We start from the raw sequence: 24,335 nt of genomic DNA, 5'->3' as shown, positions 1-24,335 counted from the left end.
AGCCTCACATTTTGTCACCAATTGTTACTGAATCATTTAAGCATTGAAAAACCTAAAGATTTTACAAGCACATCTTGGGACTAAGCCTTGCTGAGTTTTTTACTTTTGAATTACCAAATGTTGATATGAGCATAACAGTTAATATGCGTGCCCATTTTAAAACAAAATAACAAATGCTCTTTGAAACAAAACAACCAAAGTGAGCAGTTGTGTAATCTTTTATTCTTTAAAAATAGTACACTGTTTTGTTTTTTTTTTAAATCATCAATAAGTATTTCCTTTTGCCTCTGGGATAAAGCAAAACAGCTTAAATACTCAGTGTTCATGCAAAATATTTCAATAGATGTACACTACTACACAAGTTTCCAAATTGTGTATATAGCTGTATATTAGTACACAACAATTTGTCTTCAAATGTGGGAGCACTGGTCTAATTCAGCTTTTTCCCTTAGGTGATGTTTCATACATTGATTCCTTCTTTATTAGCCTTTAATAATCATTTTTGTATTTGTATTGAGCAAGGAACCTTGACACTCTCACAGTCTGAAGGTTGTTCTTATGTGGTGCAGGGATGACAAATCGACATCCTTGCATTCTTTAGTTGGCCCCATCAGAGAAAGAGATGATGCAGCAAGAAAGTTTGAGGGGAAGAAAGATTCCAGCTAAAGTAGAGCATTAGTAGTCATCAGCTAGAAAACAGAGTTAAGAGAAAGAGATAATTAGAGTTTTGCAATAGAAAAGATGCCAGAAGAATATTTGAGAATTAAAGGAATGAAAATGCTAACTCTTACTTTCAATGGTGAGAATACACGTGCTAGCAGATGTGCCTCTGTTGTTCACTGCTTTACACATATATTCCCCTTCATCTTCTGGGAAGGTTTCTGGCAAGTAAAGGCAGTAGGTTTCTCCTCTTTCAATATATTGATAGTCCTCAGAGTCCTGCAAGAGTTCTCCTTCAAACCACCATGTAACTTCAGGTTTTGGTTCTCCAGTAATTTTAACTGTAAATCTCACGGGCTCGCCATCTACAACTGATGTGTTTTTCAGTGATTTCTTGAACCAGGGAGCTCCAGATCGAGCTTGGTCATCCTCATCTTCACAAGTAGAGCCATTAATAATGCTTCCCTCTTCTTCTTCTTCCTCCTCCCTTTTCTGTTTTAAAATAAGTCAATTTAGAACATTTAAAGTGGCAATAGCAGTATGATTGCTAGAGATTTGTGGTTGTTTACAGAAAAGCTACCACATTTCTGAGAAGAGGAAATGCCACACCTGTCCTTACTAGATAACTGCACTGAATCTGGGTATGGGGCAGAACAATGGATTTTAATGAGGCTGGAATCTTGGGGTAAAATACAAGCATGAATGTAGATTTGAATTTTCAGACTATTCAAAGGATTTCTTAGTAGTATGTCATACTCTTGAAGAACATGTGAGAACACCATAAGCAATTTTACATTATTACAGTAAATCACAGCAGCTATTAAACACAATGTTCCTTTCATACCTCTGGCAGTGTAATCAGATGCTAAGATAAGAGACATTGAGGACTGAAGAAAAGCTACTTTATAATCTGTACCTTCTGTAATGCTGCATCAATTTCTTTTTGTTCAAACTGCATCCGTAGTAATTTCTGTTCCTCAATTCTCCTCTGCTCTTCTTCTTCCCTGGCTCTTGCCATTTGCTCAAAACGGGCCTTCATGTTTACTTTGTGAGTAAATGGAGCCTCAGATTTCTTGGCTGGTTTCACGTCTACCTCATCATCCTTGAGGGAAAAAATAGGACCCAATTATTACCTTATAAATGTGTATGTTAATAAAATTAACTTGGTGACCAGTAGTTGTTCTTAACTGAGCAAAGCCACCTAGAGCCTTGTTTTTGTCAGAGGTTTGTTTAAAACTAAGTTTAAGATCAAGTCTTGTAATAATTAATCTTGGAGATAAAGCAGAATACTTACAGAAGTGGTTTCAAGCATGATGGAAAGACACTCCTAAAGCTTTCTTTTTGTATATAAGCTGAAGGCTGCCTTGTGGCAATGATAAATCCTTGATTTTCATGCCACAGTGTTGCAGTAGCTTCACTCCTAACACAGATTGACCTTATAGAAACATAATTATAATGTCAGTCACTAAATTAAAAGCTAAAACCCAGCTTTGAGCTGATACTGAAGGTAACTGACTACTACAGATAGAACCTCAGAACAAAGCTCAGTTCAGGCTTACTGCTGTTGTTTTCCTGCACTGCCACATGATTATATGCTGAAAGCTCACATTGCTGTTTTGGGTCAGAGCATAGGGTTGATTTATCTGTTGAACAGGTAGCTTCATTTGCTGTTTTTTTCCTCTGAAAAAATGTGAGAGGGTCCTTTTCTGTTCTATCCTGAGAAATAATGAGGATTTATAAAAAGACTTGATCTTCAAACAGTATTCTCTGGTTTTGTTTCATTTTGGTGTTTTTTAAATTCATACAATGGAGATTAGAGTTGAGAAGGAGAAGCAATTAATGTGATGATTAATAGAGTAATTCTTAAATAAGCATGTTTCAAACCTGCAGGCTTGCAGGTTTTGGGTTGTAAAGATGCTGAAAAACAGGGATCTGCTTGAGCAGACAGCTGATGATGAACTGCTGCTTTTTCCTTTAGGGATGCTGAGGTGAGACTTCCTCATGCATCCAAAAGAGGCAGCAGGAAGGAAGGGAAAAATAATTTTGGAAATACAGCAAATTGGTGAAAGAAGCAGCCCTGTCAACTCTTGGATCATTAGTGTCCTAGTTAAGTGTATCATTAACATTACAGAGTGCCTCTTGAAAAGTTACCTCTTGAAATTTCTCAGCTTCCCTCTCTCTTATTTCTTCATCCATTGCTCTTCTCTTGGCTCGCTCTTCTTCAATCTTCTTCTGTATTTCTTCTTGAGACAGTTGTCCTATTTTTTCAAACTTGCTTTTTAAGTTCTTTGCCTGAATAGAGCCACTTCTTTTTAGCTTGATTAATTCTTCGTATTCTTTGCTTAGCTCAAATGTTTCACATTCTTCTTCCAGCTGTTCAGAAATTGCAGAATATGTGAGATGGAAAATGCTGTAGTTATTTTTACTACTTGTTCTCACAGATAGGTATAATACACTTAAACAGTTCTCTTAGTTACTTGCAGCTAGCACAAGAGACCTTTTCCCTTTAAGTTTTTTGTTTTCCTTCTGTATTCTTAAGATTATTTTGCTTGAAAGTAACTTTTACATAAGGGTTGCTGCCAACAAACCACTCTTTCCAGACTTAGAAAATCAGATACCTATCAATACAAAAAACTTGGTTATCTTGGACCCATAATTTACCTCTTTGACTTATTTGCAATATGATATGAAGTAATTTTTTTAAAACAGTTACTTTGTTAAACCAAGAATCATTACTTTTTTTTTTCAATTCAGTAGAAAGCAAATGAGTTTGGAGGATGTCACTGCTTGGAAAGAAATGACAGTTCTGGATGCTGTAGTCAGTCTGTCTGAAGCTGTACACTTGCCTCTTGCAACCTCTGACTGACAATGAAGATGTATCTGGATTTTAGTTGGTTATCTCTAGCTCTCCCTTCTTCCTCATGCAGTACAAATTTTACTTGAAGTTTGCCATCTAGAGCCCTTATTACTCCAGCTTTGCTTAACAAGAAAAATAAGTAAATAAACATAATATTCTAACATAGAAAAGGGAATAATAATGAAGAATTATTGCCCACAACCAAACCTAATAGAAGTGTTAAGTTCATTAATATGGTCATTTGGTTTTTACATTGTTTTTATTATCAACAGTGACAGTTTTCAAACCTGTGATACGCAGACCAGAAATAAGTCGAGGCCACTGTAATTCTTTCCTAATTGGTTAATACAGGATTCCCTTGAGGAAAAGCAAGAATTTTGCTCTTTCCTACTTTCACTTTTTTATATTCTTTTGGGAACTGGATGTTTCTGTTCTCCCAGTATCATAAATAATACATAATTTTTTTCGTAAAACTAGATTTTCAGAAGTGACCAAAATAAAATTGCAAATTTGAAATTGTGTTTTCACTTGAAGAGTAGCAAGGGATTTTTCTGGCAGATTGATTTTAAAAAAAATTGATGGCATACATTGTTACAGATTTTAGTAACTAACTGAATTTATCTTATCTTTTTATATACAAACCTCTCCCATTTCTTGTCTCAACTGCTGAAATTCTTGCTTTTCCATTTCCAGCTTTTGCCTGCGCTCTTCTTCTGTGCGTCTTTTTTCTTCTTCCATTTTTTGTCTCAGCAACTCCTCAAAATTAATTTCCAGTTTACCAGGTATGAGAGATTCTTGAGAAACGGTTTTAAACATTTCTGGAGATTCATCATCCAGCACCTGCTGGAAATACAGAGCATTCATTAGTGATTCATCCTGAAGGCACCTATGATAAAATCCCAGTGTTGCTCAGACACCTACTACATAACCAAGTATTCTGCCACACCTGCCAGAGTATAGTAAGATGCAATGTGGGTATTCCTCTAACATTTTAGGAGGAAATGTGTTCAAGAGGGTGTTATATTTTACTTCTTTATTATTTCTAAACTTGTGTAAGAAAGACGAAGGTCTTTTTTGCAATGAGATGGATCTTTTTTGGTGGAGAGGATGTCCTCTAAATGTGGCTTTAAGACCTGAAACAATCTATTCCTGCTTACTTCCCATACTATTGTTAGGTAAAGTGCTTGTGTTTAAATGTCCTTGTCCTTAACACTGAAGTGGTTATCTGTAATCTTTTTTTCTAAGCAAACTGAATTATATTCTAATTCTTAAGCAGTATCAGTGTTCCCGGTAAAGAAAATTGAACAGAATTTTCTACAAGAAGCTTCTTGTGCACAAATTGTTTGTACTAAGTTTTGTTGCCAGTTCATTCCTTTGCTCAACCCAGCAGGAAGAGTTTCCTCCTTTGCCTGTCCTTTTCTTGGGCTTCAGAGTAGGGCTGGGCTTTGATGGTCATTTGTGAGTAGTTTGCTTATTTTGTAGATGAATTCATAAGAAGGACCAAGGAGAGGCCAAAAGCAGGAAGTATAACAACAAATATTCTATCAGACTGAATTTGTTGAAAAAAAGCATTACTAAATTCTGAAGCTTTATGCTGTGAGATGGCCAGGTAGCATGACACAAGTTAGTAAGATTTTAAATAACTTCTTGATGAAACCTATAGAAATGTATGTTTGTGCATGTAGCTATGGAAACATTAACACAGATTGGCCCAATAGGAACGTTGTCTATAGATAAACATGTGACAAGGTCAGATACTGATCTAGAGGTGTGTGGTGATGTGGGTTTAGGCACTATTTAGTCAGTGCATGTTTGAAAAGCCATGTGGCTTTAACTGAAGAGCCCAGTGTGGCTTTAATTGTAGGCATTCCCAACAGTAGTAATCAGACAAATGCTAGGAAGAATTATAGGAGCAAACTTTTAATTTGAGAAAATGTTTCCACTAGCTTTCTCAGGAAACAGAAAATGAACGTTTTTTCTTTTAAAAGATTATTAGTGCCACTCCCTTTCCTCTTTGTTGCTCCTTACTGCCATTGTAACTCACACCTTCCACTGCTATTTGTGCCATCTTGATGTACTTTGTCACTATCCTTTTTATTATTCACAGCTCTTTCAATACTTTCTTGTCCCATCCCACTCAAATAGTGTAATTCACAATAGATTTCCTTCAGATTTTCCCTCTGTGTAAGCTTGCAGTTGGACTTCAGCCCTACCATTCCTTCCATTCTTCATTTGTTTTGCATGGTATGAGCATATTTGTTGAAATTGTTAGGGAGAAGTAGAGTCAAAAAACAAAACTGCAAACTGTTTCCTTTAATGAAAACAATGCATAGCCACATAGTTCTCAGAGGTTAATCACAGCTAAATTAGCAAAGAAATGTGAAAGTCTCTTGCTGAAGATTCATTAGCTCATATGCTCATAACTTTGAGAAGAGAACTGAGTGAACTGAAGTATTCATTCAAAATTTACCAACACCTGTATGTATGAAGGTTAAAAAGCTGAGCAAAAGCAGCAGGCTGCTCTGTATTTTCATATCAGCAAGTTACAGAAAGACTTCTATTCCTTGTTAAACAAACAAAACAAAGAAAACCACACACACACACAAAGAAAACCAGCTAAAAATTGAGCTGGACTGAATGATGCAAAAAACCCTTGTGGTTATTTCAGTAAATATTTAACCATATTTTTTGAAATGAGACCATACTTCTTTTTCTGCAAAGTGGGTACAAACAGTGCTGGGAAACTGTCCTGTAATAACCATAGCCTGTAGCACAGGCAACCACTTGGCAGTGGGCAAGCAGTGACTGATAAAAAGTAGAATGCTTTTTTATTCAAGCTAAGACAGGTTCTTTATGCAGTCTCTAATGCAAAGAGGCTGAAAGGGATGAAAAACTGAGTGCTTCAGTCTGAAAGTGATCATCTTGGTGGTGGGAAGCATGGAATTACAAATGTAGCACAAGTAAATAGAGATCCTTCCAAAAGGAGGTGGTGTTTGTGTTTCCTAGCAACAATGTTGATGGTTTGGTGTGTGTATACTTTGGGAAGTAGATTAAAATTAATAAACATTAAAAATGTTCTAAAATAACTGCTTAATTTAAATGCTTACATAAAAACTCAGCATGAGGCTTTACTGCTGCAGAAAGAGATGACTAATATGTTCTTAAAATGTTTAAAGCACATCTGCATTGCTGCTACATTGGGTAGCTGTGGAAAATAAGGAAAGCACAGGCTTATCTTTTATGTTCCAAGTAGTAGCTTTAGCTTCTCTTTTCTCTGGAGGTATAGGCAGACACCAGTTTCCATAACTGCTTATCAATAAAATATCCAATAGAAATTTACACTGCAGTTTCTCTTGGCAGGCTTTCAGCATCAAGGTCTTGTCTCTGTCCCAATTTGCAGACAGAGGGAGCAATGCTAGCAAGATTGGTAGCCATACAAAGCTTTAATTTGTCTCAGAAGCATCACTTTTAATGATGAAGAAAATGTTGTTAGGTGTGCACTTGGTCTTTCCCAACAAAACCACAGGGGTGAATATAGGAAGACACTACCAGCTGGGCAGGTCACTCCACAGTTCTGTATGGGATCTCTTGCCTTTTGAAACAAACAATACTTTGCTTTAGTTGGTAGTCATGTAGCTTAATACTGTACTTCCTGACACCCCCTGATAAGTGACTGGCTTATACACAAATGCCTGCTGAAACTTGGGAGTTGTTGGAATAAGCATGAGGAATACAGTGAAAAGCTCCAGACTAATTATTTTTTTATAAACAATGTTGTTGCCACGCTCTGAAATCAGACATCTTTCTCTACCTTCAGACACTGTCAGTATGGACAACGTAGGCCCCTGAAAATTTGTCTTCAATATAATCTTAAATTTCATAAGTCATTTCATATCACAGGAATCTTGATTTATTTCTGAGGAAACTCTATATTATGAATCATTCTAATGGTTAATGCCATAAGTAACTTTTTTGTTTCTCTGAGCAAGATATGAGGGAGCCACGTAAACCAGTGAAAAACATCAAGTTCAGCCTACTTAATTTTTCCTTCCTATATGGCCACAGATGACTGTAAAATTTGTACTTTCAGTGAGCTATGCCTTAGTATACCAGTAATTATGCTTTAGCTAATAAGAGCTGATTGGTGGAGAACCTGTAAAGCTAGGGAGAAAAACTTGGAAAAGCAGAAGGAATTGCTGTTCCCCTCAAAAAAACCCTACATACCCACCTTGTGAAAATATTTTGCTTTCCAAGTTTGTTGCATCTGGCATAATAATACCCATTGGATGCAATGTCTGGTTTTGATTAAATTATTTTAAATCCTTTGTAGGCTTGCTGTGAGGAGGGATTCTTCTGTGAAGATTTTTGGTTAAACTCAATTAGTTTACCCCCCTACTTTCTAATAAATACTGGGGTGAACTAATAAATGAAGGAGCTGAAGCATGCATTCCTAACTGTATTTAAAAGGTTTTCCCAGAACTGCTTTCTAGTTTATCTTGGAGAGTAAGGTAAAAAAATAAACTATATACTGAACAAAAATGCCATACCATATTTCTTCTTGCTTCAGCAAATGCCCTTTTCTCCTCTTCTATGCGTCGTCTTGCCTCTTCTTCTGCTTTCCTCTTTTCCTCCTCTCTCCTCTGTCTTTCTATTTCCTCAAAACTGAGTCTGAGTTTACCAGGGCGAAATTCTTTAAGAGAATTTTCAGATTCTTCATCACCACCTTCATTTATCTTCAGAGAAGAGGGAGAGAAAAAATAGAAAGGACTTACCCAAACAAAAAAATATTCTTTAGATTAAATAAATGCTCTATTACTTCCTTTCTCATCTTCTATAAATGCTTTCTAGTCCTGGGGGGAGGAGGGGGAGAGGAATGTAGCAAGACTTTGGTTCCCGTAAGAAACATTTTAGTCTTGGTTTTGGCCAGAGGAGGGAGAAAATAAATGTACCTCAGTATTCTATATATAACTTCTGTAATTTTTAAAAATTTGTTGAGTGTGCGATTCCAGAGAACAGTGTATTATCAGGAAAAGGCTGAACAATTAAGTACATTTTTTATGGTCTCAGGACTGGATCCTTAACTGGAAATCATTCTGTTAACTTTCTTTACATCAGTTTCATAGATTTTTATACCATCAAATCTTTCTGTTTGCATCTAAATTGTTTTCACCAATACACTTTCCAGTTAAAAAATGCTGCATAATTTTATAGCAAAACTAAATCAATTAACATTTTGCTCTTACTCCAGACTGTGATTTTTTTTCTTTTCTTCCTAGGCATTTAACCACCACTGAAGAAGGGAAATTGAGATACTCTGATCTCTTCACTGTTGCTTGTCTCCAGTGAACATTTATCTGCTAAGAGAAGCCTGTGGTTTGCAAACTGCAGTCAAGAACAAAAGAATGAAACATCTTCAGAAGATATCTGGGTACTTTATTTGCTAATGGAGGAAATCAACTGGGAACTCAGAGTACTGAGTATTGATATTCAAGATTTCTCTACACTGCAGGCAGCCCTGGGTCTGGTATGTGGGGCAGCCAGTTAAGGGACTTATAAAAATCTTGTATTTGAAATTCAAAGGGAAAAAAGAAAGAACTGAAGGAAGGTAACTGCTGAACTCTTCCTTTAAGAAAACTTTTGATTTCAAATTTTGACTGCCACTGATATCAGAGAAAACTTCATGTTATCTTTTTTCTTTTTTTAAGAGAGAATTTGTAAAATATTTTGTATCTGCTATATGTTTTATATTTGGTTAATAAATGCATATACATAAGGGTGGGACAAGAACAAAACTTCAGTTAGGAGGACTTATGGTTTCATGAAGCTCTCTCTCCTTCATTCTTTTCCCCCTTCTCCTTCACTCGTACCTGCTGCCCACCCCCAAATACAAAGAAAAAAATTGCATTATTGACATAAAGTGAAGGTGATTGGTACAGAAATATTAAGTGATTTGTTGGAGGTGAGGGTGGAAGCGTAAACTACAATCTGGGTAACTGCTTAAACTTCTCAATTTGGACTGGTTGGGAATTTCAGGGTTTCAGCTTTCTGGAGGTTCTCTATTTTTTTCTTGGATAGTATAAATGTCTTGAATGTTTTTGAAATAACAGTCAACATACTGGTCTTGAACTGTTTGTCCAAGAATGTCCATCCAAAATTGTCCTCTTTTTAAGTTAAAGATAGCAGATTGTATAAAATATATTTTCAAAGCTTTCTAGCAAGGTTAAAATCTGTTTTCTCATTTATCTTCTTTGTATGTGAATTAACAGAGTCATAATGACCATGATTGTACAGGGAAAGATATTCAAATACAGAACTTAAGAAATGCTTCTGGAAACTGAGTATAGTAAAGTGAGGAAATCTAGAAATAAACACTCTTGTAGATCTTACATTAATACTAAGTGTACAATTCCTTTAGTGTGATTAAAAAACAAACTATAGCAAGGGCTGTTTGTCGTTGATCTAGAATAAGTCTGGCTTATGATAAAAGCACATGGAGAAAGTTTTACAAGTAATATAAAACAGGAACTTTGATCTAAATTTTCTACAGTTCAGGGCTTAATCAGATAATTTCTAGTGTATTGTTGTTTATGTCAACATATGAGGGAGATGACCTGTCTTTTTCCCTTTCTTCATAAGGGGAAAGTTATAATTAATATGTCTATCCATTGTATTTATAAATAAATATGGGAATAAGAAATAGTACAGAATACTACAGAATGTTTTAATCAAAAATGCTGTCTGAAACATCTGAAGGACTATTTAAGAACAAAATAGACAATTATCTTCTTGAGGACTTATACTTCAAGATACTCCAAAGTGTAGATATAAAACCTGCTAAGATTGCTGGCAAATTTAAGCCACACAATTTTCCTGAATTTACTAAAAGAATGTCTGGGGAAGGTGTCAGTGTGATTACTGAGTTAGAGCTAAGGTAAAAAGTCTGACTTTAAAGGCGTTAAGAGTCTGAAAGTTGTATCATCATTAATTTTTTGAAATATATAGCTAAGGTACAAGCAAAAAGAAGAATCAGCTACAGGAAAGAATGTAGAAGCATATCTTGTGTGAAAGTTCTGCAACAAGGTGAACAAAATATCTATTTACCATTCTCTGTCTGGCCTCCTCAAAGGCACGTTTTTCCTCTTCTAAACGCTGTCTTGCTTCTTCCTCTGCTTGACGCCTTTGGTTTTCCTGTCTTTGCCTTTCAAGTTCTTCAAAAGTTACCTTCAGCTTACCAGGAGACAGAGGCTCTTGTGTTTTAATGTCTTCGCTTTCATCCTGAGTAAGAAAAGTGAAATAGTTAGGTCTTAAATAATAGATAATTATTTCTTAGGTATTTTTAGGTGAGTGGTTTACCATGACAAATGAAAGGCACTTGGTTTCCTTAAGGACTTGGTTTTGTTCCTTCATTCCTTCATCCTGTCTCTCTTTTTCTTCTGCTTTCTCCTTTCCCGTGTTGTCAAAGTTTATTTTCATCTTCCCAGGTGTTTTGTTGGGTTTTACAGGCACTACTGTAACCAGCAGTGAGTCATCCCCTTCCTGTCCAAAAAGATATTCATAATATTTTCACAAAGCTCAAGTTCTAGATAGACTCATTATTAGTGAAACACTGTTTGGACCCTTGTGCACCAACTCCTCCAAAAGGAATTACTTGTATTGAGTATTAACAACAAGAATAAACCTGTCTGCCTGAGGCAGTCACTAGTTTTCTTGTAGTATCTTAATAGCATCAAGGCTGAATTGTGTTTTAAAGATAACTGCTGGCAAACTCTCTACTTTCCTAATGTATTTTTATTCACTGTTAAAAATACTCATGTTTTGGAGAAAAACAGGTGAAATTTTTAATATATAGCAACCGAAGGATGTTGCTGCTTCAAAACTATTTTCAAGACTTACTTGCTAAAATACATTTTACCCAGGGTTTTCCACAAAATACCGTAGTTAACAGGGATACTGCTAAGTAACTTAAAACTAATGGGGTTTTTAGGGTTTTTTTGTCTTTCCAAAACTGTAGTAGGAGTATGATTTTCTGTGTTAATGAAAGACAACAGGACCTTTGGACCTAGCTTTTTGAAATAAAGAATTTATGTGAAAGACTTAAAATCCAAACCCATATAGTAAATTAGTCAATTAAAAAAAAAAGTTATCCGAGTAAGGTGTTTAAATATCTGTCTATTGATAGAAACCCCTTTTAATTTCAAGTTTAAGGCAAAGAGCTTTAAAGATGATACTTTCCAAAGTGAGAGGACTAAGTATCATTGCTGGTATACCCCAAATCATTCTGGTGGCTTTGGATATTTTACATTTAGATTATTTTAACAAAGTATTCACAATGCAAACTTGATTGCAACTCAAATAAATTCAAGTATAGACATATATTCAATATACATAAAAAATTGTTAGCATCTTGATTTAATTTAATTAGTTATTTGTGTGCCCTTTTTGAAGATTTCCCAGCCCAAATCACAATAATAAAACCAAGTGAATAAAAAGGTAGGTGAACATTTCTTTAAAAAAAATCTGATTACCTCTGCTGCTGATTCAGTTCCCGTATTGTTAAAGTCATCAATCTATTAAATGAGAATTTCATATGATTACATTACTTTGGCTCTTTGCCTTAGATTTGCAAACATAGAACTGGAAATCATTTTTGTATCAGTGATACATACGTAGCACTTAAATTCACAGAGATGAACCTTTGTTTGAATACCTGAGATAGATTATGTTGTTGAGGAAGAGAAAACATGACACATAAACAAGATACAGAAACTATGCTAAAGCATGCTTAACACTTTAGTGATGAACTGAGAAGAGTACCTTAGATGTCCTTTCTTCATTCAAGAATTCCAGAATTGTATAAAAAGAAAAAAGCTAAAGCAAGCTCATTGATTATTTCATATGGAGACTTTATACATTACTGTCTAAAATGAAAATACTTTCTAAAATTCTGCATGGCATATACTTCTGCATTTCAGAGTAGATTAAATACATGCTAGATACATTTACAGTTAAAAGTCCAGTTTTAGCAATGTTGGAAGTCTTGGTAGAAACTACTGTCCAAGTCCTTGTTGAGAACTGATCCTTCAGCACTGGTTTTTTGCTTACAACAAAACCAAACCTTAATTAAGTATAACTATCTTTTGGTTAATTAAAATTTTCTTATTGGTCTAGTCTATCATTTAAATGTTGACTCTCACTGCATTATTTGCAGCATTGAAAATTCTACAAAAGACAAAATTTGTTTTATTGGCATCAATAAAAGTTGGGTCTGTTTACATATATATGCCATAAAGATTCACAAAGTGGCAAAGGAATAAAACATGATCTGAATCTTTGTGGTTTATGATGTTTACTGCATTAGTATCTTCTTAGTTTTGACTGCTGACAGCATTTTCTTATTTCTTCTGGCTTGCCTTAATTCATCTATCACTGAACTGTATTCACTAATATATATGCAAAAAAAGTCTAAAGTAAGAGTTGGTAGAATATAAGGAACATTTTAAAATTAATTCAGTTAATTCTATAAACTTTTTTATGAATATGGCAACAGAATTTGTTCCCGACTCATGTTCCTACCTGGTTCGTGCCTGCCTGGTTTCATCTGTAACTCAAGTTTAGTGCTTAAAAAAAAAAATTGTTACCATGAATAAGCAAAGACAAAGATTCTCTGAACATTGTTCCCCACTTCCATGCCAGTGATCATCTCCCATGTAAATCTCCACTATCAAAAATCTTAAGATCAAATATATCTCTTCAAAACAGAACTTTTTTTCTTCTGTTTACAATCATGACCCGACTGTTGTGATCAGGTGAACATACCTCCTGTGCTTTTTTTGCTAATTCTCTTTGAATTTTTCTTTTCTCAATCATGTCCTGTTCAATTCTGCGCTTTCTTTCTTCTTCCATTCTTTTTCTTTCCTCTTCTTGCCTTTGCTTCTCCATTTCTGCAAACTTGCCTTTAACAGTTCCTGTGAATATGAAATACTCAGTTCAGCAATGCCATCTAATACTTACCTTGTGAATTATGTGGCCTTTAAAATTGGGATTCTCTTACCTATTAGCTTTGGAACGTAACCTTTTTCTATTTTAGATGATTTTGCATCATCTTCTTCATCAGATCCCAGCAGTTCTTTCATCTAGTTGGTGAAACACAGAAAGTAAACTGCCTTTATACTTTAAAAATAAAAAGCCAACATTACTTTCTTAAAATAATGTGAAAATATTTTCACATGTAATATTGATTATTAAAATAACACAAAATATTTGCAAAGAAAATAACCTCCTGCTTTCTCCTGTTCCATTCTCTCTCTCTAACATATTGTTCTTTTCTTCTTTGCTTTTCATCTCTAGATCTCCTTTGATTTCTTTCTTCCCTTGCTTTCTGCATAGCTTCAAATTTATCCTTTACATCACCCTTGTGAAGCTTGGGCACATAGGATTTTTGGACGGGTTTAGATGAAGAAAGCAGAATCTTGGTGAAGAGATAGAAGAAATGAAGATAAGAAAAAGAAAGTTGAAACAGATGGACAGAAATATGCTGATAGATTGTTTAAGAAAGAATGCAGGAACATAAAACAGAAGTGCATTTGGGATTATGAACTTCATGCTACTTGCCATCATCTATGAAGCACCATTGTGTTTGTTCATCAAGAGTAATAATTACTATAATATCCAAACCAACATTTAGCATTGTATTAAACTTAGGCTATGAGTAATTGTAATGTTTTCTTCTGCAACAATTCAACAGCCATACATGGTTTTAAAATAAATGGTATAATTTGTTAATGTAAAACTTTCAGTATGTTATGTAGTTTTTTTTTTAATATTTAGAAAAACTCAAAAGTCCACTGATTTTGTGTTACAAAGTGTCAGAGTCACTGGACTTGCAGGGCTCTGATACTGGTACAGGTGCTGGGACACTGCTTTGCCAACGCTTACTCTGTGTGTCCAAACAGTAAGAGAAATTCCTGCTTCTCAGAACTGCTGTCAAGTTTTCTCTCTTTTTATTGTAAGCACTACAGAAATGCTCTCAGTACAGTAATGCTGAGAAAACTGGCTGAAACCATCCCATATTTCATATTTTCCACCTAAGCCAATAGTTTTTGTTCCTGCTTTTGTTCCTGTTGTTCAGTGACTGTATGTAGAAAATGAAATATTTGAAGTAGCCTGATATTTACATTTTAGAATTAGATGTAAATATTGCCCTGACTTTCCCCCCAATGGTTAAAGTTTCTCCATATTTCGTTCCCTTCATTTTGCCTTTGTCCTTCATATATTTTTAATAACAGTAAGAATATATTTCATATATTCCATCAAATCAGATACTTTTCTTAATCTACTTTTAAATGCCCTTCCATTGTCTTAAAATAAAAGCAATACCAGCCAGTTTCCTGTATAATTGTTTGGGTTTTGTAATTATTTGTAATTAGTCTTTTTGCAAGCATCAGTTCTAAATTACTACATTACTTTGATTATTTCAAAATTGATACATACCTCAGTTTTCTGTGCAATGTCGTTCATGGCTACTGTATTGTGCTCTGCACCTGGTATGTTTAAGAATGATTTCAGTTTCTACCTGAAAGAAACAGTTGCAGTTATACTCTTTTCTTTTCCTTTTAAATGATGCTTTAACCATCTTCCTGTAAATAAGTTTGCATGGGCTGAAGTCAATGTATCACCATTTCATTTGGTCCTTTGAGGCTTTTGAAGACATGAATAGGCTCTAAGTATGCAACAGTAATTAAAAGAACAAGCTTATGATTCACTATTCATGTTCATAACCCCTCTATATACTCAAAGATACTGGGGTTTAATTTCAGTGGAAAAAAAAAAAAAAAAAGGAAAAATACTTGGAGCCAAGCTCTGGCTGCCCCTGTCTGCTGTGTTATGAAAGTGTTTTTCTCAATATTCATGCTAGCAGAAAGGAATTTGCTTTGCACCTTCACTGCTCCAGTCTGATGTACAAGCAAGTGAGCTCAGGTTGTACCCAGTCTGCAGAGTGCTCAAGGGTGCTCAGGCCCAAGGCCACAGCCTGAGGAGACAGAGGCTGCTTCACCTTTGCTGCCCAGAGGGAAGGTGGCCCATGGCTGGGGTTCTGCCTGCACCCCAGAGATGCAAATGGGTCTCCTGTCTGGGTGGATGTTCTTGCTTGAATCTCAGCCAGGCTGGCAACTCTCTCAGCTCTTCACTCAATATGGGAATACAAAGGAATGCTTCTCTTTCTCCTAGGGCTCTTTAAGGGAAAACTGGTGCTAAAAGCTATAGAATCCATTAGGTGAGCCACATACATACCTCAGAGAAAGTGTGTGTATAATTTAATTGTGGGATGGAAATTGTACAGCATTTTTAAAGAGAAAGATGTTACAAATTTTAAACTATACTCATTGTATTAGGAACCTAAGAGGCATTTAAGGTTCAATGAAAGCCAGCCTTTTTTTTTTTCTTTTTTCTTTTTTCTTTTTTTTTCTTCTTAAATCATCAGGTCTATCAGAGTTTGTGGGAGGAAGGAAATCATGACACAGCTCCAGTGCCATTGCTCTCTGTGTTGTAACGATGCCCTGAGTCCCAGACAAACCTTAAAACTTAGTGTGCCAAAGGTGGTGCAAACAGACTCAAAGGCTCAAGGTAAAAGGTCTGGAAAAGCAGCTACTGCAGCTTCTCTCTTGTGGTTTAGAGGAACTGAAGTCAGAACATTGTGTGATATGGAAACTACATTCTTAGTAGTTCTTAGTTTTTAAGTTCTCTAATTCCTAATTACAAACTGATTATAAACATGAGAAGTTTTATGTGGTGTTAAAAACAGTGAACATTAAAGAGTTATTTTATAACACATCATCATCAATACTCAGTGGTGCTGCTGTAGCCATACAGTTGGGGTGAGATTCTTGGATATCTTGGCTTTCAAATGACAGCAATCATGACATAGGAAGTGAACATTTACCTACCAATCCCTGGCCTGATTTACAAATTCCAAACTCTACCAGTTCAGCTTCTGGAGAACATTTGGGTGTTCCTATTCACAAATGAGTATGGAAAGTCGTTCCCCCCAAATCAGAGTTGCAGATACCTCACTGGAACAATGACAGGAATCGAGGGCATTTTGGTTTCTCACTTGTGAGCACAGGAACATAAAAGTTCCTATTTAGGCTGTTTCAGATCCACAAAACCTTATTGACTTTCTGTTGTGTCTAGAAAGGCAGATAATTTCAGTAGCATTCTCATATTTTCAAGGTCTCCATACACTGCAATATGCATTTGTAATTGTAAGTTGGGTTTCCATGTGTTTGTAAGCTTTAGCTTACTTCATGGACGTAAGTAAAATCCCCATTGTGATCAGTATAATCTTAAAACAAGGCAAAAACCTTTACTTCCTCATTTTTCTAAGAATGTCCTAGAAATTCTTCTTTTTTTAATTTTGTTTCTCTGGTTTTTTAATTTTGCTTCCCTGATAGCCTTTGGCCTTATCCTTAAAATATAGAAGCTGAACAAAAGAAACCCCTCAGAAAACTCAGGGACATGATGCTTTGGTACAATTCATGCACTGGAGTAGCCTGGAACATAGACAGCTTCCAGCCTATGTGCAGGGCTGGAGCAAAACACATAAATCCCAAAGAAACTTTCACAAGAAATTCCCTTTCACCTGAACACCTCAAGTGAAGGTCACTGTTAAGCTTCACCACAGCAACATACTTCATCTGTATGGCTTCATCTTAAAGTAATTTGAAAACTATTCTGAAGTCTGATTGGCTTGTTATGTGCTTATTATGATCATGTTTGCAAGTCTCAGACCAAAATTTAGCTTTTGAGCTAAAGTTTTGTCTTAAACTTTTCTGATAGTTCCAGTTACTTGTACCCTTTAAATAGTGTCACTAAGATTGCTGACAGCAGTGAGACCTGCCCTCAAACAGCAAATCTGAAGCTTTCTTTAAACGTGCAATTGTTGGAAGAAATTTCATTTGTGAATTCCTGAGCTTCCAAACTGTGCCAGTCCAACAACAGGTTGTGAGTCCTCAAGATGGCAGGTACATTTCTGCCATTTGGGTTACTGCCATATCTCTTATTACCTCAGGCTACCTTCCAGTTCTTTGTAATCACTAACTCTTAATATGCTTGAAGGTTAGCCAGCTGGCTCCCAGACTTTTTGCATCTGCAAGTCATCCTACCCCCACCTTTGATGCTAAAAGATATGGATGTAAAGCAGTAGGGCCTTGCTAGAGATGGTACCACTCATGTTTGCACTCCCCATGCCACATAAAACCTGAGCAGGAACAGCAGGACCCTGCCTCAGGGTCTCCTCAAGGCAGAGGAGTAATTTCCAATAAAGACAATTTAGTACCTTTAAGACAAAAAGAAGCACTCCTTCAGTTTTGGTTTGGGTCTGCGAGGCTGTGACCACTGCTTCAGGAAAACCAACAGGGAATTCAAAGTATCATTAGGAGAGGATCCTGACAGTGGATGTGTTGTTGCTAAGAACTGGCTCAGGAAGTCCTGACACCTACAAGTCACAGAAGAGCAGAGCTTTCACCATGTGCTTTGTACAAAATATGTGGTAATAAACTTTCCAACCCAAGAAACTTTGACATATTTTACTTTCTAACAATAGGTACTTTTAAATAAGGTATCTTCCTACCAGTTCCCTTTTCCCAGGAATCTATATTTAAATATTATAAGTATATATAAATGTTATATATAAATATATGAATATATATTATAAATATATACATAAGTTGTATATACATCCTTCTTTTGTAATAAGAATTTTGCCACAGATTTAATCTAACACAAGTAATGCCTAACCTTTGAGGCAACAAGTCTACCTGCATATGTACTTGGGAAGATATTTGTTCTCCTATTATGAAGCTGGCCAATCTTAAGATTCAATCGCATCTTTTATTTCCTGAGATAAAATATCTCAGGGAAAGCTGGAAGAGCTCACAACTGAAGCTTCCCGTTCAGAAATCTCTCAGATTATGTCAAACATGATCAAAAAAATGAATTGAGCTTGTTACTGGGCTTTGCTTTGCCTATCCAGTTGCTCTGCCTATCCAATGTTCACTTGAACATTCAACTGACAATATTTTTTTTCTCCACATTTTACCTTTTCTGTGATTAAATGAGATATCTCAGGAAATGTTAGTCTGGTGTTATAATGTTTATGCTAGAAGTACCACTTTCAAAGGAGGTCTACATAGGCATTTTTCTTAGAAGATAAATTCCTTCATCCTTTGATCAATGGTCCTACCTCTGGAAGTGAATGGAAGAGAAAATTCCATTACTAGAATAGCTTGACTGGCAGAGAGCGATCTCTAAAAAAGTTTCAAATGAAAATTTACTACAAAACACAAAGGTTTGATGGTGGCTCACAAGTACCAAAATCCATCTCCTTAAAGGTAATTAATTTCCATTTCTAAAAGGAGGTCAGAGTCCTCAACTGACAAAAAAATGTTATGTAGCTTTAACCAATTAAGAAACCTCACATAAATAATAAAATACCCCTTCCTTGAAAAACAGTTCTTCATTTTCAGTGGAGTGATGAACATCCTCACACAAGATGCAGAAAAATACCAGCATTTTCCTGACCTGAGTACTACTACATACAATTAGAAGTAAGAAGCCAGGAGTTAAAAAAAGTCTGGTTCCTCTGTGATTTCTCCTTTCGGGAGGCCCCCCTGCTGCCCTGTGGCTACTGTGAGTTATAAATAAGTCCCTCACGGCACAGGCTAAGTTACATTTACCATCTGTCTCCTCTTTGTGATCTACTTGCAGGGAAGACTCCATTATATAAGAAAACCATATTGTGAGGGTTGGAAACTCTCTACTTGCAGCCAAAGCACTTGGGAGAGAAAACCCGAGTCCACAATGTTAAAATATTTAACAAAATATTAAATAGAACTGGAAAGAGAATAGGAAAGAGAATGATGTTCATCATTTGTGTCCTTACTATAACTCATCTGGAATGACACTACCAGTTGTTGTGCTAAATTACAGATACTTAAACAGATACTAAAATTATCACGCACAGGGGAAGATCCTATACTGGCACAAGCCATCAGCTCCATTGAAGCCAATGAGTTATGACAATTAAGAGCAGCTGTCTAAACTTCACATTTTGTAAAATACAAAGTACAAAACTATTTACACTCACTTGTATTTCCTCCATGAGTCTTTAAAGGCTTGAATGCTTACTGACTGCTGACCCAAATAATTCAATTTCATACACAAGCTTTTCCTCAATTTTTGAATTTATTACACTTAATAATTTATTAGGAGTCTCATATTATAGCAGAATAGACCTTGTAGATATGATGTTTCTTACAAAAATTTATTTAATATAAAGGATTTTGTCTGTGTCTCTTTACCAATTATAAATACATCTAATAGGACAGTACCATGCAGTCCAATTACTGTGTTAAAAAAGTAAACCTACCCTTCTTTGTAAAAAAGTCTGTCTGATTATTCCTTAGGTACTATTCCTTAGGTACCTTCAGGTACTATTAATGAGTACATAGGCTCCAAAGCAAACACAGTAGGGGCTGAGAGTCTGCTCTGTTGTGGGGGAAGCCCTGCTGAGATCTTCTGGACCATGATTTCATGTTCCAAGATACCCACTGATCCTAAACACAGGTGGCAATAAATTGTGAACCAAGGTTCCCAAGAGAAAAATCAGCATATTTTGTCCATGCCATAGTCCCTCCATTCTGTGCTGCAGCAGATGAAAAGAAGCAGTATGAATTGAGCTCAACTCTTTTCTTCATAGATGGGACTTCAGAGAATGGGGTAGTGAAATGTGGGACAAAACACTGGACATGAAGCAGCACAGCAATCTGCTGCTTCTCTTCCAGCATGTCAGGATGTAGCCTATCTGCTGCTTCTCTGAAATCCTCATGGTCAGCTCAGACTGAGCAGTGGTGGTCACTGTGCCTGTGCTATGACTGCAGCAAAGGAGAGGTCTCCTGGCTCCCTGTAGATGAGCAGCTGATTCCACTTGACAAATTACTCTGCTGATGGTGCTGATGCCCATAAAAAACCAGATCGTGCCTAATACCTTCATCTGAGCAGGCATGGCTGCCCCAGTGCACAGCAAAGGGTCCCTCCTGTTGCTCCCTGGACTGCTCTTCCTCCCCTGTACCCTTCCCACAGGTACCTTCCAGAGGGCTCGGATGTGGCATCATTCCGAGTACGGTAAATTACAGATTGTCCAACTTCTTCCATGGAGGAAACTACTAATTTAAAATATTCCAAATGGAGTTAGAGAAAGTATTTCTGTCCAGTTTTTGTATTTCACCAGACAGCACTTTCTGCATACTAGACATAGTGACATAACTATGTTCCTTAATACATTTGGCTCTCTTATAAGACTAATAATTATTTTACGATTTCATTCCTTTGGACATTTTTCTAAGAGATACAAGATCTCTTACGGTTAAGAGTACAAAGTTTTCTAGCACGCAGCTACTCATTGGTTAAGTTTCAAAATATTATACATGTTTCATTTAACGTGTTTTTTTTCACATTTGTGTTAGCAGAAGCTCTTATTTACCCAAAACTAGTGTGATAACAAACAGTTCCTAAGCCATCATGGAAGCCCAGTACTTTCTTCCAAGGCACGCTGTCTACAGTCATCCATTTAGGATGGAGCAGAACCCATAAGGGCGGTCAGTGCGCCCTGGCTGCTGAGCACCCATCAACAAAGCGAAACTCCTCTTTATTGCAGAGACGTGCGGTTTATGAGGCCGTCAATTAACTTCTGAACGCACACACTTCAGTGCTCAGCCCGAAGGCTGCCCCACCGCCCTAAGAGGAAACCCGGGAGGGCTCCTCGGCCCCGTCGCCCCCGGGCAGCCCCTCTGGGCACAACCCCCGCTGCCGCTTCCCGCCAGGATGCGGCCACCACAGCCCCCCCCGGGCGCTGCTCCGCAACTGCCACCGCAACGCAGGGGGCCCTGGAGGCGGCACTCGCCCACCCCGCCTTCCCCACCTCAAACCTCGGGGCTGCCGCTCGGCCTGCGCACCCCCGGGCTGTGAGGGGCAACCCGCCAAGCGGGGGCAGAAAGAAGGAGACCGAGCGGTGGTGGGGGGTCGGCGGGCCGGGCAGTCACGGCGAGGGAGCGGGGCAGAGGAGGGGGGAGAGCTCGGGCCGGGCTATGGGCGCAGGGAGCGAGGCGGGGGCGGGGGGGTTCTCCCGAGCCCTCTCCTGCCCGCGGCCAGCGGAGCGGCTCTTACCTGTGAGCGCTGCCCCGCCGCTGCGGCTCGGCGTGCTCCGGCGGGCGGGCTGGCGGCTGCCCAGCGCCCCTTGGCTGCCCAGCGCCCCTTGGCTGCGGCCGCCGCTCCGTTGCTCCAAGTTTCCATAAAAGTCGCGGCTCGCGGCCGGCGCCCGCATTCCAGGCGAGCCCCGCGCCGCGGCAGCTGTCCCGGTCCGGCCCGGCCCGCCTCAGCCCCGGCCCCTCGCCGCGGCGGGGGGCGCAGCCCGTACACCCCCCTCCCCCTCAGACAGCCGCCCGGCCAACAGCCTTATTTTGGGCTGGAAGCTCCACGGAGCTATAAATAACCGGGAGAGAGCGGCCGCCTCTCGGCTACCGCGTTCCCGGCCGCGCCGTCCCTGCCGCAGGGCAGCGGCCGAGCCGCGGGCTCGACGCGGGGACGGAGACCGCAGCCTCCGCCGCCCGCCCATCCGCTACTGCCCTGTCCGCAGCCGCAGCCCCGGCTCTTCCACGGCCGCGGCCCCGGCGATCGCTGCCCCCGGTACCGGCAGGGTGCCGGCACCCCAGCAGATACAGATAATTATCCCCGCGTACTCACGGCCACCGCAGCCTCTGCACCCCGCAGCACTCTCCTCCGGCCCCGAACCGGCGCTGGGCAGACGCGGGGCCCCGCTGAGCGCTGGTGCCTGCCCTGCCCGCGGGGAGATTTATACCTGCGGCGGTCGGGTGTTCGGCCGCTTTATGGCACATGGAGAGCAATCAACTAATAATAGTAATGTGACAGTTCGCTGATGGAGCGGAGAGGAATCCAGCTGGTGCCAGACCTGTGAGACGGAGAGTGCGTTCCGATTAAAGCAGCGCCTTGCTCTGGAAACTTTACCAGGCAGAGGCAGAAAGAGTTTTATTACATCCGAATATATTAATTTTCCTGCTTAAAGGTGACTTGTTTCCTGCATGTTCAATTGCAAGGTCTCCAGTGCAGAACTTCCTTCTTCCTATCCTACTTGTATTCCCTCTGCCATGCTGGAGCCCAACTTTCATCGGGATTTACAAGTATTGGGGTGATACCCACATGACCTTAGGCACTGCAAAGCTGAACAAAGCTAAAACACAAAACGTGTTTGTCTTTTGAAGGACAGTGCAAGAACTTTTCCCCTCAGAATAGCTGTACTCGTATTTCTGAAGCGAAGGCACAGTATTTCAGTTAAGGTAGAGCTTTTGACTCTTGGTAAAGTAACAGCTTTCAGCAAATGAATGCAGGTAACACCTATAACAAACCAGGGCAGATCAAAGCATACGTGTGTTGCCTCCTACAGCAGTAAGGATTATGTACATTATGCTCTCCCCTGTCACTGTTTATATCACCCCACAACAGAAGTGTTAGTCTAAGATTGCAGCTCACTATAGCAATTTGGTTTGGAAATAATCCTGAAAAAATACATCCTAAAACTAAGGAAAGAGACGACAACTTGGCACAGGGAAATGAATTTTGCCAGCTGGGCAATGACTGTGCCACACTACTTTGGCTCCATCATGCTGCAAGCCATGAGAGCCATCATTAGGTTGGGGATTTCTCCATTTATTAAGGTGTCTGGATGAATCACTTTTTGACTTCCAAGACTAGAAACACCAGCATATGGCTTTTTGGCACATCACTGGCCTGTGCATAAAAAAAAAATTATCAATGCTGTGGGTCACTTAATAGGAGCAAAATTCAACAGGCTGATAAAATCAGTTTAAACTGGACAGTTAAAAAGCTGTTCCCACTCCACTTGTTTTTCATATATATATATATATATATATAATTTGTAGTAGTTTTTGGTTCAATTTCAGTGCACAAATTCAAATTTTAGATACAGTTATATGAGCAACAGTTGTTTCACTAAATTATTTTATTTCATATACACAACTGAAGTTCATTTAAGCAAAATAAAATTCAGAGGTACACTTGCACTGACACTGATTTGACACATTTAGCTTGATACAAACCAAAGACTATAAAAGCAAAGTATAATAACAATTAAGAACACATTAAAATGAGATTATTACTATAACTAAATTGAAAATTATATATTTGATTTTTGTGTAATCCCCACACATTCAACATTTCTGGCTTTATGAATACAGTTATGGCAGAAGACAATGGCTTTTAAATTTAGTTTATTCTTACTAGCAGGGAAAGCAGCACTCAAAACCATTTCAAAACGTACAGTTTATAAACAATACTAATTATGATTATGATTTCAGTAAAGTAGACTTGCATCATATTGTCATTGCTTTGGGACACCCCTGGCACTTGTGTTTACAAGGATGGTGAATATGAAATTCTTAAGCCACATGTCTGGTTATTAAAAGAGATTCTTTATATACTTTCTGACTAAGGTGTATAAACCTTAGGCTATAACAGAACTGACTCCAGTTCAGAGTTACAAGAAGACAGCTATTTCCCATTCAAATGTACAGCTCTCTCTCTGGAGTTAGGAAGGACAGTATATGGGAATGCTTTTTGGGAAAAGGTCTAAAGAGATGCAGAGAAATTCAAAAGCCTACTCACAATCACCTGCACGTTTCCCCCTTAATCATTCTTTTCTCTCTTCCCCTCTCTATTTCTATTTCTTTTT

General features: G+C 38.1%; 2 protein-coding genes across 34 annotated transcripts in view; one reads left to right on the top strand and one right to left on the bottom strand.

Annotated features, from left to right (window-relative positions):
- The window catches only part of FUBP1 (far upstream element binding protein 1), a 37,250-nt gene extending 22,944 nt beyond the window's left edge, over nt 1–14,306 (top strand). For all 14 annotated transcript variants that reach the window (XR_011727079.1, XR_011727078.1, XR_011727076.1 and 11 more), the window contains one exon: nt 8,794–14,306. Coding sequence is in view for 9 of the 14 variants with exons in the window: in XM_071750494.1 (XP_071606595.1) it covers nt 8,794–8,811 (18 nt within the window). In the remaining 5 variants the exon portion in view is untranslated. The remainder of the gene's footprint in view (nt 1–8,793) is intronic.
- Nucleotides 201–22,450, bottom strand: NEXN (nexilin F-actin binding protein). 20 transcript variants are annotated; one of them, XM_071750464.1, is made up of 14 exons: nt 22,313–22,450; nt 15,008–15,089; nt 13,794–13,985; nt 13,569–13,650; nt 13,334–13,482; nt 12,043–12,084; nt 10,871–11,053; nt 10,619–10,792; nt 8,065–8,250; nt 4,160–4,360; nt 2,812–3,033; nt 1,577–1,762; nt 792–1,152; nt 201–689 (listed from the first exon to the last, which is right to left on the bottom strand). In XM_071750464.1, exons 2-14 carry the CDS (start codon nt 15,032–15,034, stop codon nt 676–678), a joined length of 2,019 nt encoding a protein of 672 aa, XP_071606565.1. In that variant the 5' UTR covers nt 15,035–15,089; nt 22,313–22,450; the 3' UTR covers nt 201–675. The 20 variants fall into 20 exon arrangements, with proteins under 20 accessions (XP_071606565.1, XP_071606570.1, XP_071606567.1 ...); XM_071750469.1 differs by having other exon boundaries at nt 22,428–22,443; XM_071750466.1 differs by having other exon boundaries at nt 15,008–15,085; nt 22,313–22,437.
- Nucleotides 22,451–24,335: the final 1,885 nt, after the last annotated feature.

This window comes from Heliangelus exortis, chromosome 8 (assembly GCF_036169615.1).
Source record: "Heliangelus exortis chromosome 8, bHelExo1.hap1, whole genome shotgun sequence".
NCBI lineage: Eukaryota > Metazoa > Chordata > Aves > Apodiformes > Trochilidae > Heliangelus > Heliangelus exortis.
Note: the sequence above shows the minus strand (reverse complement) of the source record. Positions and strands in the feature narration are given on the sequence as shown.

Coding starts and splice junctions, on each gene's coding strand:
- NEXN (XM_071750458.1), bottom strand. CDS start 21,862: ATGGAAACTTGGAGCAACGGAGCGGCGGCCGCAGCCAAGGGGCGCTGG. Junction 13,986..15,007: donor ACATTGCACAGAAAACTGAG/GTATGTATCAAT, acceptor CTCTTCACCAAG/ATTCTGCTTTCTTCATCTAA. Junction 13,651..13,793: donor GGAACAGGAGAAAGCAGGAG/GTTATTTTCTTT, acceptor TTCACCAACTAG/ATGAAAGAACTGCTGGGATC.